Source organism: Lissotriton helveticus, chromosome 5_1 (genome assembly GCF_964261635.1).
Source record: "Lissotriton helveticus chromosome 5_1, aLisHel1.1, whole genome shotgun sequence".
Taxonomy (NCBI): Eukaryota; Metazoa; Chordata; class Amphibia; order Caudata; family Salamandridae; genus Lissotriton; species Lissotriton helveticus.
In genome coordinates this window covers 2,031,429,258-2,031,442,917 of record NC_136065.1, presented here as the reverse complement: position 1 = coordinate 2,031,442,917, position 13,660 = coordinate 2,031,429,258, and the positions used below count along the sequence as shown (strand labels likewise).

The window sequence follows — 13,660 nt, the reverse complement described above, 5'->3', positions numbered from 1 at the left end:
TCAGTTCCGTAGTTTCCTCTTGTTTTCTGTCCCTCCGTCTCATTCGGAAAATCTCTCGGTATTTTTCTACGGACGCCCTCAAAACCATAGTCATGGCCCTTATCACCTCTCGCCTTGACTATGGGAATGGCTTGTACGTGGGCATACCCGCTTATGAAACCCGCCGTCTTCAGGCCATTCAAAACCAGGCTGCCCGTCTCATTCTTCGTCTTCCCAAATCTTCCCACATCACTCCTGCACTTAAGTCCCTCCACTGGCTTCCTGTACACCTTAGATCTTTTTTTAAGTTGGCTTGTATGGCCTTTCGTGCTCACACCCACTCAGCTCCCCTCTTTATCGGATCCCTTATCTCTCCCCATGCCCCCACTCGCACTCTCCGCTCCTCCTCCCTTTCCCTTCTTCATGTCCCCCGCTTCCGTAAATCCAGAACGGGAGGCACCCGTTTTTCGGTACTCGCCCCCCGGTTCTGGAATAGTCTTCCTCTGTCCATCCGCATTTATTCCCACTTCCGCAAAGCTCTCAAAACTTTTCTGTTTTCCCAGGCCTTTCCCTGTTAGTCTCCCTGTGTCCCCTCTGCGAATATGGTCATACCCTCAGCGCCAGGAAGCCGCTTGGCCGCAGTGCGCTTAATCAAGTTCTTTTTTTCATTTCATTTCATTTCATTTAATTTCATCTTGCGTTCATGCTATAGCTAGATGTGGGCGGAACTTGTGGAATTTCACTTGGTGGAGCTCATAAAAACTCTGCGAGATTCTGTGGAGCTCTGCCAAAGGGCTGAAATAGGCATGTCGTGCTCAAGAACGTATGCCCACTTGAGTTGTTTTTGCTGCCGCTCGAGTACAAAATCTAAATGAGAATCAGCCCTCTGCCAGCAACTGCTCGCGACCACCCGCGTTAGACAATCTCGCCGGAAGTTGTCCTAGCAACTGGAAATCATGGCAGGGGAAGCCAAATCTTGCTTGCCAGTGGAGCTTTGTGGGAGAAAAAATTCTGATATGCAGGGTTTGGTAGAATGACATTTTTTGCCCAGGGCTAGCTACATATTTTTCAGGGTCTTCCACCATACACACTTCAGAGTAGGCATAAGCTTAAGGATTTCCTCCTCACTACACCAGAGGCATGTATATAAGTGCCCCTTTCTAGCATTACTACTTCCTAACTTAGTGCCAGCTCAGCATGCGGCACGCTGGGGCAACAGGTTACCTCATAGTGGGGCTGTCATGCTCTTCTTCACTGCTGTTTGCGTCTCCTGCTATGGAGGAGACCTTGCTCTATGTCCAGCTGTTTTGCAACGTTAGTACAGCATTGTCCACCTGTCCCCAGCTTCCCAGTACTTCTCACCTCTGTTTTCCCACTTGTGGTGGTGATGGTACCCGTGCTTGAACCAGCTACACACTTCTCGTATTTGTTTCTCTCTTCTTCTTAGAGGCCTTGCTCTGTGAAATACATTTTCAGGGCAGCCACCATCTCCTTTCGCGTGTGCAGCTGAAGTGATTTCCCTTCCGGGTCCACTTTTGTTCCAGCTTAGTTTTGCGTATTAGATGTTTTAGGCTGCCTCTGCATGCACAGCCACATATAACACTTTTGTTTTTGTGAAATTATTTTAGAAATAAGCTGTACATCTTGTTTTGTTACTTAGTGATTCTACTTGGGATCAAGTCTGCATATTTCGTACAAGGTCGACTACAATACATAACACTATGTTGTTCAGTTTTCTGCTCGGTCAGCAACAGCTCTCCACATTCTTGACAAAACACAGTAGCACAGCTGCGGCTTTCCAACACAGTATTTCTTATCACATAAACTGTGTCTTGGCACCATGGGGACTGGGGAGAATTCTGGCAGAGCGACCTGTCCTGTAAGGAATCCCCACACTGCCTGGCATGCAGTTTTGTGTAAACGGAGTTAACACCCATGATGCAGACCACCTAACCATGTACACAAGGTCTAGGGTCTGTTGCTAAACCCAGAGTTCACTAATATTCCAGTACTCATATAGTGAGGACAGGCCTAGACAGATATATAATTTGCCACGGTGGGGTTGTTTATTGTATACAACCTGCTAGTAATGCTGATTATGTTGCTTAGTTGCATTCGCTTACTTATAGCAGCACATTTGCTTCATAATAGACTACGATAGTTTCAATAACTATACTGTACACATTCTATGTGTCTTTCTTTTGTTTACTACTGCCATGCAAGAGAAAAGAAAGGTGGTGATATGTTTCCAATGATCTCTTGGGGACTAGAGGGTCATGTTCTAGGTTTCAAAATCACCTGCCGCTCTGGGAAGGTAAGGAGTGCAGGTGAGGCACTGTGAGCTACTCAAGATTTGGGCAAACAGGTACTGACATGGTAGAGAGGCTCAGTCCCTACATTCTGACATCCTGGAATCCCAAGGTGCAGTTCTGCTTTACCAGGAGAATCCCTGCAACATAGAGATGTGGGTCCCTGGAATAGTACTTGCGCGTACCGTACCCATAGTACCCTTACACCTCCTCCGGGAACGTCTGTGGTGTTTTGGATTCATCCTCAACAGTATTTTAGGAAGCACCTCAATTCTTCTGTTGGTTGTTCAAGCTTGAAAGTTTAAAAGGATAACCCACATTAGCGTTTTCTTTCTGTTTCCATTACTGTTTTATTAATAGAGGTGCCACAGACAATACCAATTGCCGATAACAGCACACCTGCAGTCCATGCACATTTAAATTTACATGGCTCTTCATTTCTTATTCCACTCTGACATTCCAAAGTCTTGCCATCATGCTATATCTAATTCAGGCTCTCCCACCACACTTGTAACTGTTGTGCACTCACCAGCCATTTCATCAGAATAGGCATAAGCTTCATGGCACCAGACACCTGATTATAAATGCCCCTTTCTGTTTTTTCTGCTTTCTAAGCAAACACAAGGAGATGATGGATGGAGCGCTGAAACTTTTCAGACACTCACCTCCAGTCACAGATCTGGGTTGAATCTATCATCGTTCTTTAGCTCACTTCACCACTCCAGTTCAGACACAGCTACATGCAAATCAGTCTTGCCCCTGTGCCTCATGGGAACAGTCCAGCCCTGTAAGTTCTGGGCCGAAAAGGGGTTCTTTCGCAGTCACTTAGGGGTTTAAAGAAGGCCAAAACCAGCTGCTTGGGTGATAAGGCAGTTCAAGCCTAAAGGCATATTTATTCATCAACAACGTCCCGAAACAAAGGACAAGGTACTCAAACAAAAAGTAGTTCTTGAACAACTCTGAAAAGGGTAGGAGAATGTCCCCAATGTCTCTGGTTCCCAGGGAAAGTCCTGGCTTTCGGTTGCTCTTCCTCCAGGTTTTCTTGATTATACATGTGGTTCCACCGTCCCAAGAAGATGAGAAAGGAACAAAACAAAATAAAAAAGAAACTAAGTTTGTTTTTTGGACTTATCAGTCTTTGTCAGTGCTACCGTCACCAGCCTGCGGGGTATCACCAAGGTGAGGGAAAAAGGGTGTGAGCGCATGATCAATACTGTGTGTTCCCCCCCATTTCTCCTCGTTACTTAGGCTCCCTCTGTATTCCCCCCCGCCCAGTCAGCCTCCTTAAAAGCCGTAGACATTGCACTTGCCTGGGGCTGCGGTCCTCCTGGACCGCAGCAGTGAGTATCGGGGCGTCCTCTCCCTCTCTGGGACGTCTTTCCGCCTTTTCCTGCTCTCGAAGCGAGCCTCCACCAACGCCTCCTCCCGTCACACCGATACACTCCTCCTCCGTCTGGTCTCTCGTGGCTCCTCATTCACGTCCGGATCCCCTTCTTCTCTCGTTCCTCTTCTCTCAGTATTCATCTTCGTAGTGTGACATCATCGGAGGGCGCCACTCTTCTGCTAGACCGCTGACCGTTGTTTAGCAGAATGAATTGTTGCGATCCACGTTGGAGTTCCTGGCAAGCGGGGACGCCATACTACAAGCCCGAACTGCCAAGCCAGGTCTTCCCTGGACCGGAAACAAGCATCCTGGGATCAGTTTCGGGTTAAAGCCTCATCAGCCAGGCTAGTTTGAATCCAGTGGCAAAGTGAGCTAGAGACTCATGTCTGGGCATACCCTGCCAAGTTAGGGCAAACAAAGCAAACACAAGGAGATGATGGATGGAGCGCTGAAACTTTTCCGACACTCACCCCCCGTCACAGATCTGGGTTGAATCCATCATTGTTCTTTAGCTCACTTCACCACCCCAGTTCAGACACCGCTACATGCAAATCAGTCTTGACCCTGAGCCTCATGGGAACAGTCCAGCCTGAACTGCCAAGCCATGCCTTCCCTGGACAAGCATCCTGGGACCGGCTGGGTCCAAACTGGAGTGGTGTGGTGAGCAAAAGAATGGTGGATTAAAGCCAGATCTTTGTGACTGGGGTGAATGTTTGCATGGTCTAGCATTCCGTCCATCAATTGTTTCCTTTGCATTTTCTGCTTTCTTACCTGGTGCCAGCTCAGCATGGGGCAAACTGGGGGCTACGAATCACTCCCACAGTGGGTCTGTTAATGTCAGTTTTTAGATCTCGCCTAGGGTGCATCGCATGCGAAGCTCGCTTTGCAAGGCATATAGTATACACTATAGCGGGGGAAGCTCCACTCACTTTCCATCCATGTTTTTCATTGGCTTAAAATCGGAAATGCTGAATTCTGATTTGTTTTCGGCTTGTTTGTCCCTCCTCCTCACGGCCATGTCGTCATTTTTCTCCTTCCTTGCCTATCAGCCCCTTTACTTTAAAAACTCTTTTGTTCCCGTCTCCCCCTTCCCTCCCGCAGTCCGTAACTTCTCTGCCCACCACCACTCCCGATCATGCCTTCTTGGGCGCCCGCACTTTTGTTTATAATGCAATAGGTCTCGCGTAATATGAGTCCTATTGCATTTGTAAATGCTTGTTTTCTCCTGGGATTGGCAGGCTGAACTTTATTTTGCCTCACCTGTCCAGAACACATGCGCAATACAGACGGCTATCTTATGCATGCATCCAGCAGCCGGTATGGAGATGCTCCTGCCCACGAGGAGGAAGGTGTTTACCAAGACCAAGGCAGCCAGCCAGCAGAGCAGGAAGAGAAGCGCGCTGCGCCTGAACACCCACAGCTGCAGCCTCTTCAGCAGCGCCCGGGGTCACATAGTGACACCTGTGGGGGAGGTACACATGACCCATCCCGATCTACAGGGCGACTGTCCCGGGCAGGGAGGGGGCATCTGGCACACACGGGCCCTGCTTTATATAAATACAGGTGTAATCTCTGGCCTCCAAATAATATCCTGAGCATCCCTAAAATTTCTAGTTGGATATAATAAAAATTGGCGTAACCACGTTACTGTGCATAATCGCAAATGTAACCCTCTAGCATATCGTCAGCTTCTATAATATATTATAAGCATAAAAGGAGTGCTATATTTTGGTGGCGGGTATCGGTATTATGAGGCTTGATTGAACATGTGATCCCTTTTACGCTGTCTAGTGCTTGAGTAGTCCCTCAGCAGTGCGCGGGAAGCATAGTACAAGGGTGCCTCGACCCTGATCCCGACTCAGCTCTCCCAACACACCTCAATCCCAAAAGACTCAGCTCTGCCCTTGTACCTCAGTCCTAATAGAGCCCTCTCTGGCGCACCTTGGCCTTTCAATTGTCCCCTAACCAAGCTCTGCCGCTATGCGCTAATTCAAACCCAGCTCTTTCATTGCACCCACTCTGTTGCATCGAGTCAGTGTGATAAGGCGTCAACAGGCCTAATAACGCAGCGTGTCCTGGGTCCCCAAAACAATGTCACTGTCACACGGCAAGTGGGGCAGATCAACAACCACGAGGTGCGGGCAGGCCAGGCCTCAACCTCTTTTATCATCTGTCCACCCTGCACGTGACTGCAGCAACATCCACCATATCCGTGCTGGGGGGAAGCTTACCAACACCCCACCTGTCTCAGACATGTTGGAACCATCCAAATTCTAACATCACACACCTCAGCCATGATTCAGATTCGCACTTTCATTGCACCTCAACCATAGTTCAGTCAGCTCTATCAACTCAACTCTGATACAAACAGCTCTGCCACTTCACAGCAGTCGTCATCCACGCTTGGCTCGCTCACTGCAGTCCAGCCTTGATCCAAACTCACTCCTGCCACTGCATTTTAGTCTTCATCCACACTCGGCTCTACCAACGTACCTCAGCCTTAATCCCACCTCAGCACTACGAGTACACCCTAACTCTGGTGCACCTCTGCCAGGGCACCCAACTCCCTTCCAACTTGGCACTTCCAGTGTATAACAACAGTTATTATTCGGACTCGGCTCTGCCCGTGCATTTCAACCCTGACCCATGCTGGGCCAGGCTGCTGCCTCAGAGAACCATAACATCAGTGGGTCAGAGGACACACACTATTGCTTCTTATAAAATCCAGTCTATTGAAATCAGAGGGCCAGTGAAAATTGGGTGTACAGGCTCAAATCGCAGAGAGCTGATCCTAAGGGTCCCCTTAAAAGTTGCAGCCAGCAGTGGATACAACACCTGTGATCACAGCAGGTTGCAGAGCGCCTTTCATTGGCTGGGAAACTACTCAAGCAGTTCGCACTTGGAACCAATACAAAACAAGTTTGTGATGTGGCGTACGAAACAGAGCTTCCGACTTTGGTCCGGGGGAGCCGGTGTTCTGGTCTGGGCATCAGCTCTACAAAATAAGCATTTTTGATGCAATAGGTCTCACATTTACGAGAGTTTGAGCTATTGCCATTGCAAATGACAGTCTTTTATTTTTGCTTTCATTTTTAAGACAAATAAAAGGCATTATGATTTACAATGCCAATATCTCAAAAATGCAAGACCTACTTGCATTGGAAATGCTTGTTCCTGATGTACGCCTCGCGCGGCATGGATGAGATCTTGGCACTGTGTTCAGTGGCTTTGCAACGTTGCTCCAGCATGGTCTGCCTGCCCCCAGCTTTCCAGCACTTCTTACCTCCGCTTACCTACTGGTAGCGGCATTGGCATCAGTGCCCGAATCAGGTGCAGTCTTTTCTCATCTGCGTCTTTCTTCTTCTTAGAGTACTTGCTCCCTGAACCAGATTTACAACGAAGCCACCATCTTGTTTCTTCTGTGCCTCTACAGGTCAGAATATTCTGTAGCGTGTCGGGTGTTTTGCTTCCACATGAGGTTCTACAGCGGAACCTACATTCTGTCATGTGGCTTGATGAGTTGCTCTTTGAGAGGCCAAGGTAGGTCCTGGCCTCCAGATGATCAAAGAGCTCTGTATTGCATACTCCTGTTGGTGGCCAATTGCCCACAATTCCTCCTTTGCTTTTTAAAGGAGTCTGTCTGTAAAGTTTTCTTCAGGCAACAAGTTTTGCATTAATGAATTTTTAAATCTTGCTTGGCAATTTTCAAAATGAAAATACAAAATTAGTTTTCACAATGTAGATTTCAGATATAGAGTGGACTGTATTTTTATACCTGAAACTGTCTTTTTTTTAATAAATATGTTATGTGGTAAATCCCATGTATAGGCAAACCTATTAAAATATTTAGGACTTCACGTAAGGAACATTTCCTTGTTGGATCTCTCTACTGGCCTACATTAATTTGAAAGTGCAGTAAATATTCTCAGGTGTCGTGGACCCATCTATCTAACCACATTCAATAGATGTCTTTTCCAAAGAAAGATATGCAGAATTCTCTCAAAGAAACCTCAGCAATAGTCTTTCGATCAAGAGGATTCCCCAAATACATCCAGGAGAACACATCTGTTGACGTCCCTGAAGCCTACACAGAACATGGCAGATCTTCATTTCAAATGTAGTGACCTCTCGAAGGCCTCCTTCTCATTACAAGCAGTACAGTCTCACAATGCTGCTTTTCCAATCATACTTTCACTGCCACCACTGACTGGCGTCACTGCTCTCCCATTTCTACTTTTCTCATTTTCACAACTTTCTCTGCTCTCGCTCCATAGCACTTCTGAACTCAATCACAGATTTGTTTACACTCCTCTCCTACCCACCTTCACAGAACAAGTACAGCACTTGCCATCATGCATGCTTGTGTTTGGAGCCTTCTTCGCGGGATACAGGAGTGTTGTAGCAGTGCACATGTTTCTCCATCATAAACAACTGTCGCTTATCTGATGTTTGTCTCACAATCTGATGCCTGTTTACCTTTTAACTCCAAGAGTTTGTCCTGCAGGGAGGAATGTTCTCCAATGCTCTTCAGAGTCTGCTCCACAGCCACATCTTCTGGAGGTTTCTGAGCCTTCACGTTACTATACCTGTTGACTAGAGGGAAATACAGTAAGCGTTCCTCAGCCTCCTCAGCATACCGATTTCACTCTCACTGTACCTTTTATCTACACCAAGGGAAGGCATACTCTGCATAATGTCACTGCCACAATGTATTTGGGTTTCACCTACGTATCTTATTGTTCTCTCAAGTGACTTTTCGCTGGTCCTCGGACAGTCAGTGGTCAGACAGTGTCAAAGGTGGGGGCTGTAATTTGCACTTCTGTGATAACAAAATCAAGGTCCTGTCAGGGAAACTTTTTTTAACAAGCATTGGCAAAGCCTATAGGGCTTGGTAATCCGAGAGCTATTGGCAAGGTCAATGTAAATGTATTTTAGCCATGTGTTATATAGCGGAGTGGATGTATGTGGTGTGGAGTTCAAATATGAGTAGTGTAAATATGTGGCATGGTGCGAGAGAGGTTTTATGTGGAATGCAGTTATGTGGCATGGTGCGAGAGAGGTTTTATGTGGAATGCAGTTATGTGGCATGGTGTGGAGTGGCATTGTGTGTCTTGGAGTAGAATGTAGTGGAGTGGAATTATGTGTTATGGTGTTGAATTATGTGTCAAGATGTGTAATTCTGTGGTGTGGATTGGATATATGTGTTGTGTAGTGGAATTACGTTTTGTGGAGGGAAATTAAGTGCTTTGATGTGGAATTATGTGGTGTGAAATGGACTCCTGAGGCGTGAGCCGAGAGCTTAAACTTGGTTGTTTCTCTTCCTGTCCTGACGCTAATTTAGGCATCTTTTTAAATATTTTAGCACTACGCCGCATTGATTGGGATTTTAAAACTCCCCTGTTATTTGCACTGTTGTTTATCGCGGGAGGCATAGGGCGGTCATCCGGCGGTGGGCAAAGGGAAAGGCTGTAGCTCACCCGGGGTGGCAGGAACGAGTCCGCCATCTTGGGGGGAGTGAAAGTTAGTGGGACAGTTGTTTTTTCCCCAGACTATTCAAATGCAGGCACAGCTGCGACCGCGCAACGGACACGCGCCGGACCGTCGCCAGTCGCCAGAACCCCTGCGCATTTCACTGCGGATCCTATCAGGTTCTCACGTGAAAAGCTCCAGACTTTGGAAATCAATTGCCCTTCTTTACCTTGGGCCCCGCAGGATAGCTCCTTTAACTGTAAGTTTTGTTCATTTAAACTGCCTCTAGAGGAGTTTGTCTTAAGTCCATCAGACTATATGGAGTTCAAGTTCCTCAGTTTGAATTGTCGTTCACTTGTGAAACATCATGCCAAGGTGTTTGAACTTTTAGCCGATGAGTCTCCGGATGCTCTATTCTTAACGGAGACTTGGCTTACTCAAGACTCGGTGGCAGAGCCCTGGTTGGCTCTTCCTCAAGGATATGTGCTGAAGACCGTAAACAGAGGGGGCGGTATTGCAGTGATTGTCAAGGATTTCTATACCTGTAGTTTGAGTAAGGAAAACATAGTGGACTCCGAAAGTGCACTATTTAAAATCATGTTGAACCACAATTTTACTATGTCCAGTCTCCTCATCTACGGGCCCCCAGGTCCCTCGAGCATGTTCAGGGAAAATCTACCGAACAAAGTCACACTATTCGTAAGCAGAGCAGCGAATTTCACTATCTTAGGGGATCTCAATCTCCATCTTGAGAACTGTGGGAAGGCCGAGATCTCCAGCTTTCTGGCTGACCTAGAGGCCTATCAGTTGTCGCAGCGTGTCCTCGAGTGCACACATGTGGCAGGCCATCTACTGGACCCCATATTCTCTAATCTAAGTCCTCTGAAAGTTTTCCCGACGGTCCCACAGGCTTGGACGGACCACTTCTTGGTCTCGTTCTCGCTGCAGCTGCAGTGAAAGCTGACTTGATTTGCCCCGCCTCAGTTTTAAAACGCCCCTGGCATAAGTTGGTCACCAGTATCTTTCCATACTATATCTGTTCTTGAAGGTTGGATGAAGATGCTTCCGCAAGAAGAATGAAATGTTGTGTCAACACCGGATTTATAGAACATACAGAGGGCACTGGATAATCCTTTGAATAAAGAGGGTAATCTCATGACCACTTCATTTTTATATGGTGTTATATACTGAACATTTCTGTTTTGTTTATAACTATTTCGTAAAGTTTTTACTCTGCCGTTTTTGGCAACGTAATGCGATTGAATCACAGATGCGATTCAACCAACAAGATCGAATTTATACAGGTAGATTTGGACTTGCATCACTCAATATTTGATGTTCAGAAGCCTACCCCATCATGGACTTACCTATATACGGAAGTTATGGTAAACCATCACTCAAACATCTGCCATATCTAAGCATGGCAAAAATACATGTGCTACCCTGCCCACTTTAATGGTTTTATCTTTATTGACTTTCAGAAAGATGGGTGAGTTTGTCTTGCCCCAAATCGAACTTGTGACCTACAGGTCACAGCAGATACAAGTGGTGAGGGTTAACGCCATCTGGCTTCGCAAAAGACTCCCTCCAGTATTCTACCGAATTGGCTACAACTACCTTCCTGTAGTTCAGTTCAGTCCAGTTCAAGGTAATGTTTATTTAGACCACTGGTCCTTAAACATAAAAATAAAGGAAACATTTCCTTCTTTCCATAATACAATATTATTAACTTCCTGTATGTTCATATATTATACTATAACTCTACCACCACCAATTTTGGTCCAATGACTGGAGACTGCAGTTGAGACGTTCTCACATGAACTTCTAATCATTAACTACTTTCTTGAAACCTATGCACTGGTAAAAAGGTATTGCACATTTGAACCCACACATTCAATGAGTCATGAGGCTGGGTCACATCTGCTTGGTACAGTTTAAAACCAGCACATCCATTTCCTCTGCAATTGTTAAAATATGAGAGCAACCACACACCTATAGAATACTCAGGTCGTATTCAGAAATCAATAGGTAATCATGTGATATAAGCTCTCAGCACCTTTGTTGGGATAGAAACAACTCGATTCACACTGGCCTCGGACAGACACAACCTGCAATCAAGCCAGGTAGCTCAAAGCTAGAGACCATGCAGGGGTTTTGTGTAAAAAAGGGGAGGAGACATGACCAACTAAAAGTTTGAAGACAATATGCTCATTATACCACGCATACATGCTGCCTACTTTTACTCTGGCAGTGGAAGTATTTCAGCTCTGCTGAGAAACATAACCATGACCCCTTTCAATGCAAAAAGTGAAAGTGCTTGGAATATGAAAGTGCATAAAAGGGACTTCTGGGCCTTACCTCCCTTAGCATCCGTGTGTATACATGCATAGATCACGGAGCGGTAGGAATACCTGCTCTCTAAGTGTGCAAAAGCTTGTAATTTTCTAAATAAATAAAAATCCTTATTGCTGAAGCTGGGTGTTAGTTAAGCACAGAGCGTGTGTCAACACATACATTTTATAAATACACTAGGGAGGCATTAAGTTAGACTGCTAATTGATGAAACTTTTATCCTCGCAGAAGCAGCCAAAGTTACATTGTTTGGGGTAAAATGCTTATGATTGACAGACCTTATTGGTTAGAAGTTTAGAAGTTTTGTGGGTTCGCAGACCACCTGAGATGGTGCAGTGGAATCCAAGGACTCAGTGGACCAGAGGCCTGTTATTTTTGTATTAACAGTAAGATTAATGAATTTGGCCTCATTTATCAAACTTCTCCCCCAAACACCGAAGGAAAACGATTTAAATGTTGAGGTTACTTAAGCCACAGTGCTTAAATTGAGCTGGTGGTTTCCGGTGCTCTGCACTGGCACGTAATTCACCACACCCGCACTAATGACAGTCTACAACATGGTGGCACTGTCCATTTAATTTTGAAAAATGTTTATCATTTTCAATTAAAAAAATACCTACTTGTTCCTAGTGGCGGGCCCATTGCCCAGGCCCTCGTCCTCACTGATTGAACTTAACTGGCTTCCTAACAGGTTCCGATATTTGGGCATTCATGTCTTTCACTCGTTAGATGACTTGAAGGAGAGAAACCTCGAAAGAGCATTAAGATCACTTCGATCTATAGTGGCATTTTGGCGCTCCCTGAGACTGCCCATAATGGCTAGGATCTCGTTGACCAAAATGGTCATGCTACCTCGCCTACTATATATTGTTTACTAATCTACCAGTGCTGATGCCAGCGAGGTAGTTCCGACAGCTGGATCATTTACTGCGGCACCAAATTTGGGGAGATGGAGACCCTTCGGCAACCAATGATGGAGGGAGGCCTCGGAGTGCTGGATTTTGAGCTTTACTCTCTGACATCTCAGCTGCAATGGTTAGCCCAATGGCTGGAAGGAGTGAACACAGAAGGGACCATTTTGATGGAACCTGGTAGACATCCCCATCTATAGGTGGCAAAGTTGTTAGAAAACTCTATCAAAGTCCCATATACCTCGACCCTACAAACCGCTGCCCTGCAATGTTGAAGACGCTGCATGGCTAGGATAACTGCAACTCTGAAGTATTCCCCAGAATTGCCTCTGGTGGGGCTACCACACGAAGAGCAACAATTGATTGTCTCATCAGAACAGAAGGTAACTTGGCTGGAGGCTGGACTTGACACGGTGGGTGATTGCCATCGGGAAAAGGTCTTGCTTCCCTTGGCAGTTCTGATGGAGGAGTGCGGTCTCTCACCCGGACTGTTCCTGCAATACGAAGCCCTGACCCAGGCGTTTGAACAGTTATGGGATCTGGGAAGTGAGGAACCGGAAACACACGATGTGTTGCATTCATTGCTTACTCTGGGCTAAGCGGGACATCAAACTAAATGCATCCCTTTCCCCTCTGAGGGTTCTACGAGACAAATGGCAAATGATTCTTAACAGGGAACTCACTGACCGGGAATGGAGTAAAGTATTGGAATCCCCCAAGAAGATATCCTGCAAATATGCGAATGAAGTACATTCAATTTAATTGTATTCACATGTCATATATGACACCCCATTGCCTTTTCGTTGCTTATGGGGGTGAACCTAGATGCTGCATGAGATGTAATTGATGCAGATGACCTGGGGCTGTGAAAAGTTACTCACATACTTGTCGGAAGTGATGACTATGTTAAATGCCACACTGGGATGCACTTTTACTGTCACAATGGACACCTGCCTCTTAGGACTATTTCACCACCCTCCAAAATGTAAACCAGGGAATAGATTTATTGACCTCGCCGTGACACTAGCTAAACGACGGACCACCATGGTGTGGAAATCTAGCATTGGCCCTCATACATCTATTTGGGATCGTGATGTGGTCACTTGGGCTAGCGCAGAGGGTAGAATCCTGCATAAAGAGGAGACAAATAAACAGAGAAGGCACCCAACAGCAGACAAGTGGAAGGAACATGCTACTTACCAGTATGCATCTGTTCTTGGCATGTAGAGCTGCAGATTCGTACACTATGCATTAGA

General features: G+C 46.1%; 1 protein-coding gene and 1 long non-coding RNA gene across 2 annotated transcripts in view; one reads left to right on the top strand and one right to left on the bottom strand.

The window, feature by feature from the left end:
* Positions 1-13,660, bottom strand: part of LOC144756209 (E3 ubiquitin-protein ligase TRIM39-like) — a 393,646-nt gene that overhangs the window by 157,703 nt on the left and 222,283 nt on the right. Inside the window, exon 5 of the mRNA XM_078645823.1 lies at positions 8,149-8,258. Coding sequence (XP_078501949.1) covers positions 8,149-8,258 — 110 coding nt within the window. The remainder of the gene's footprint in view (positions 1-8,148; positions 8,259-13,660) is intronic.
* LOC144756210 (uncharacterized) overlaps positions 9,262-13,660 on the top strand; it is a 111,535-nt gene continuing 107,136 nt past the window's right edge. The window contains exon 1 of the long non-coding RNA XR_013595100.1: positions 9,262-9,400. This is a non-coding gene — a long non-coding RNA (uncharacterized LOC144756210). The remainder of the gene's footprint in view (positions 9,401-13,660) is intronic.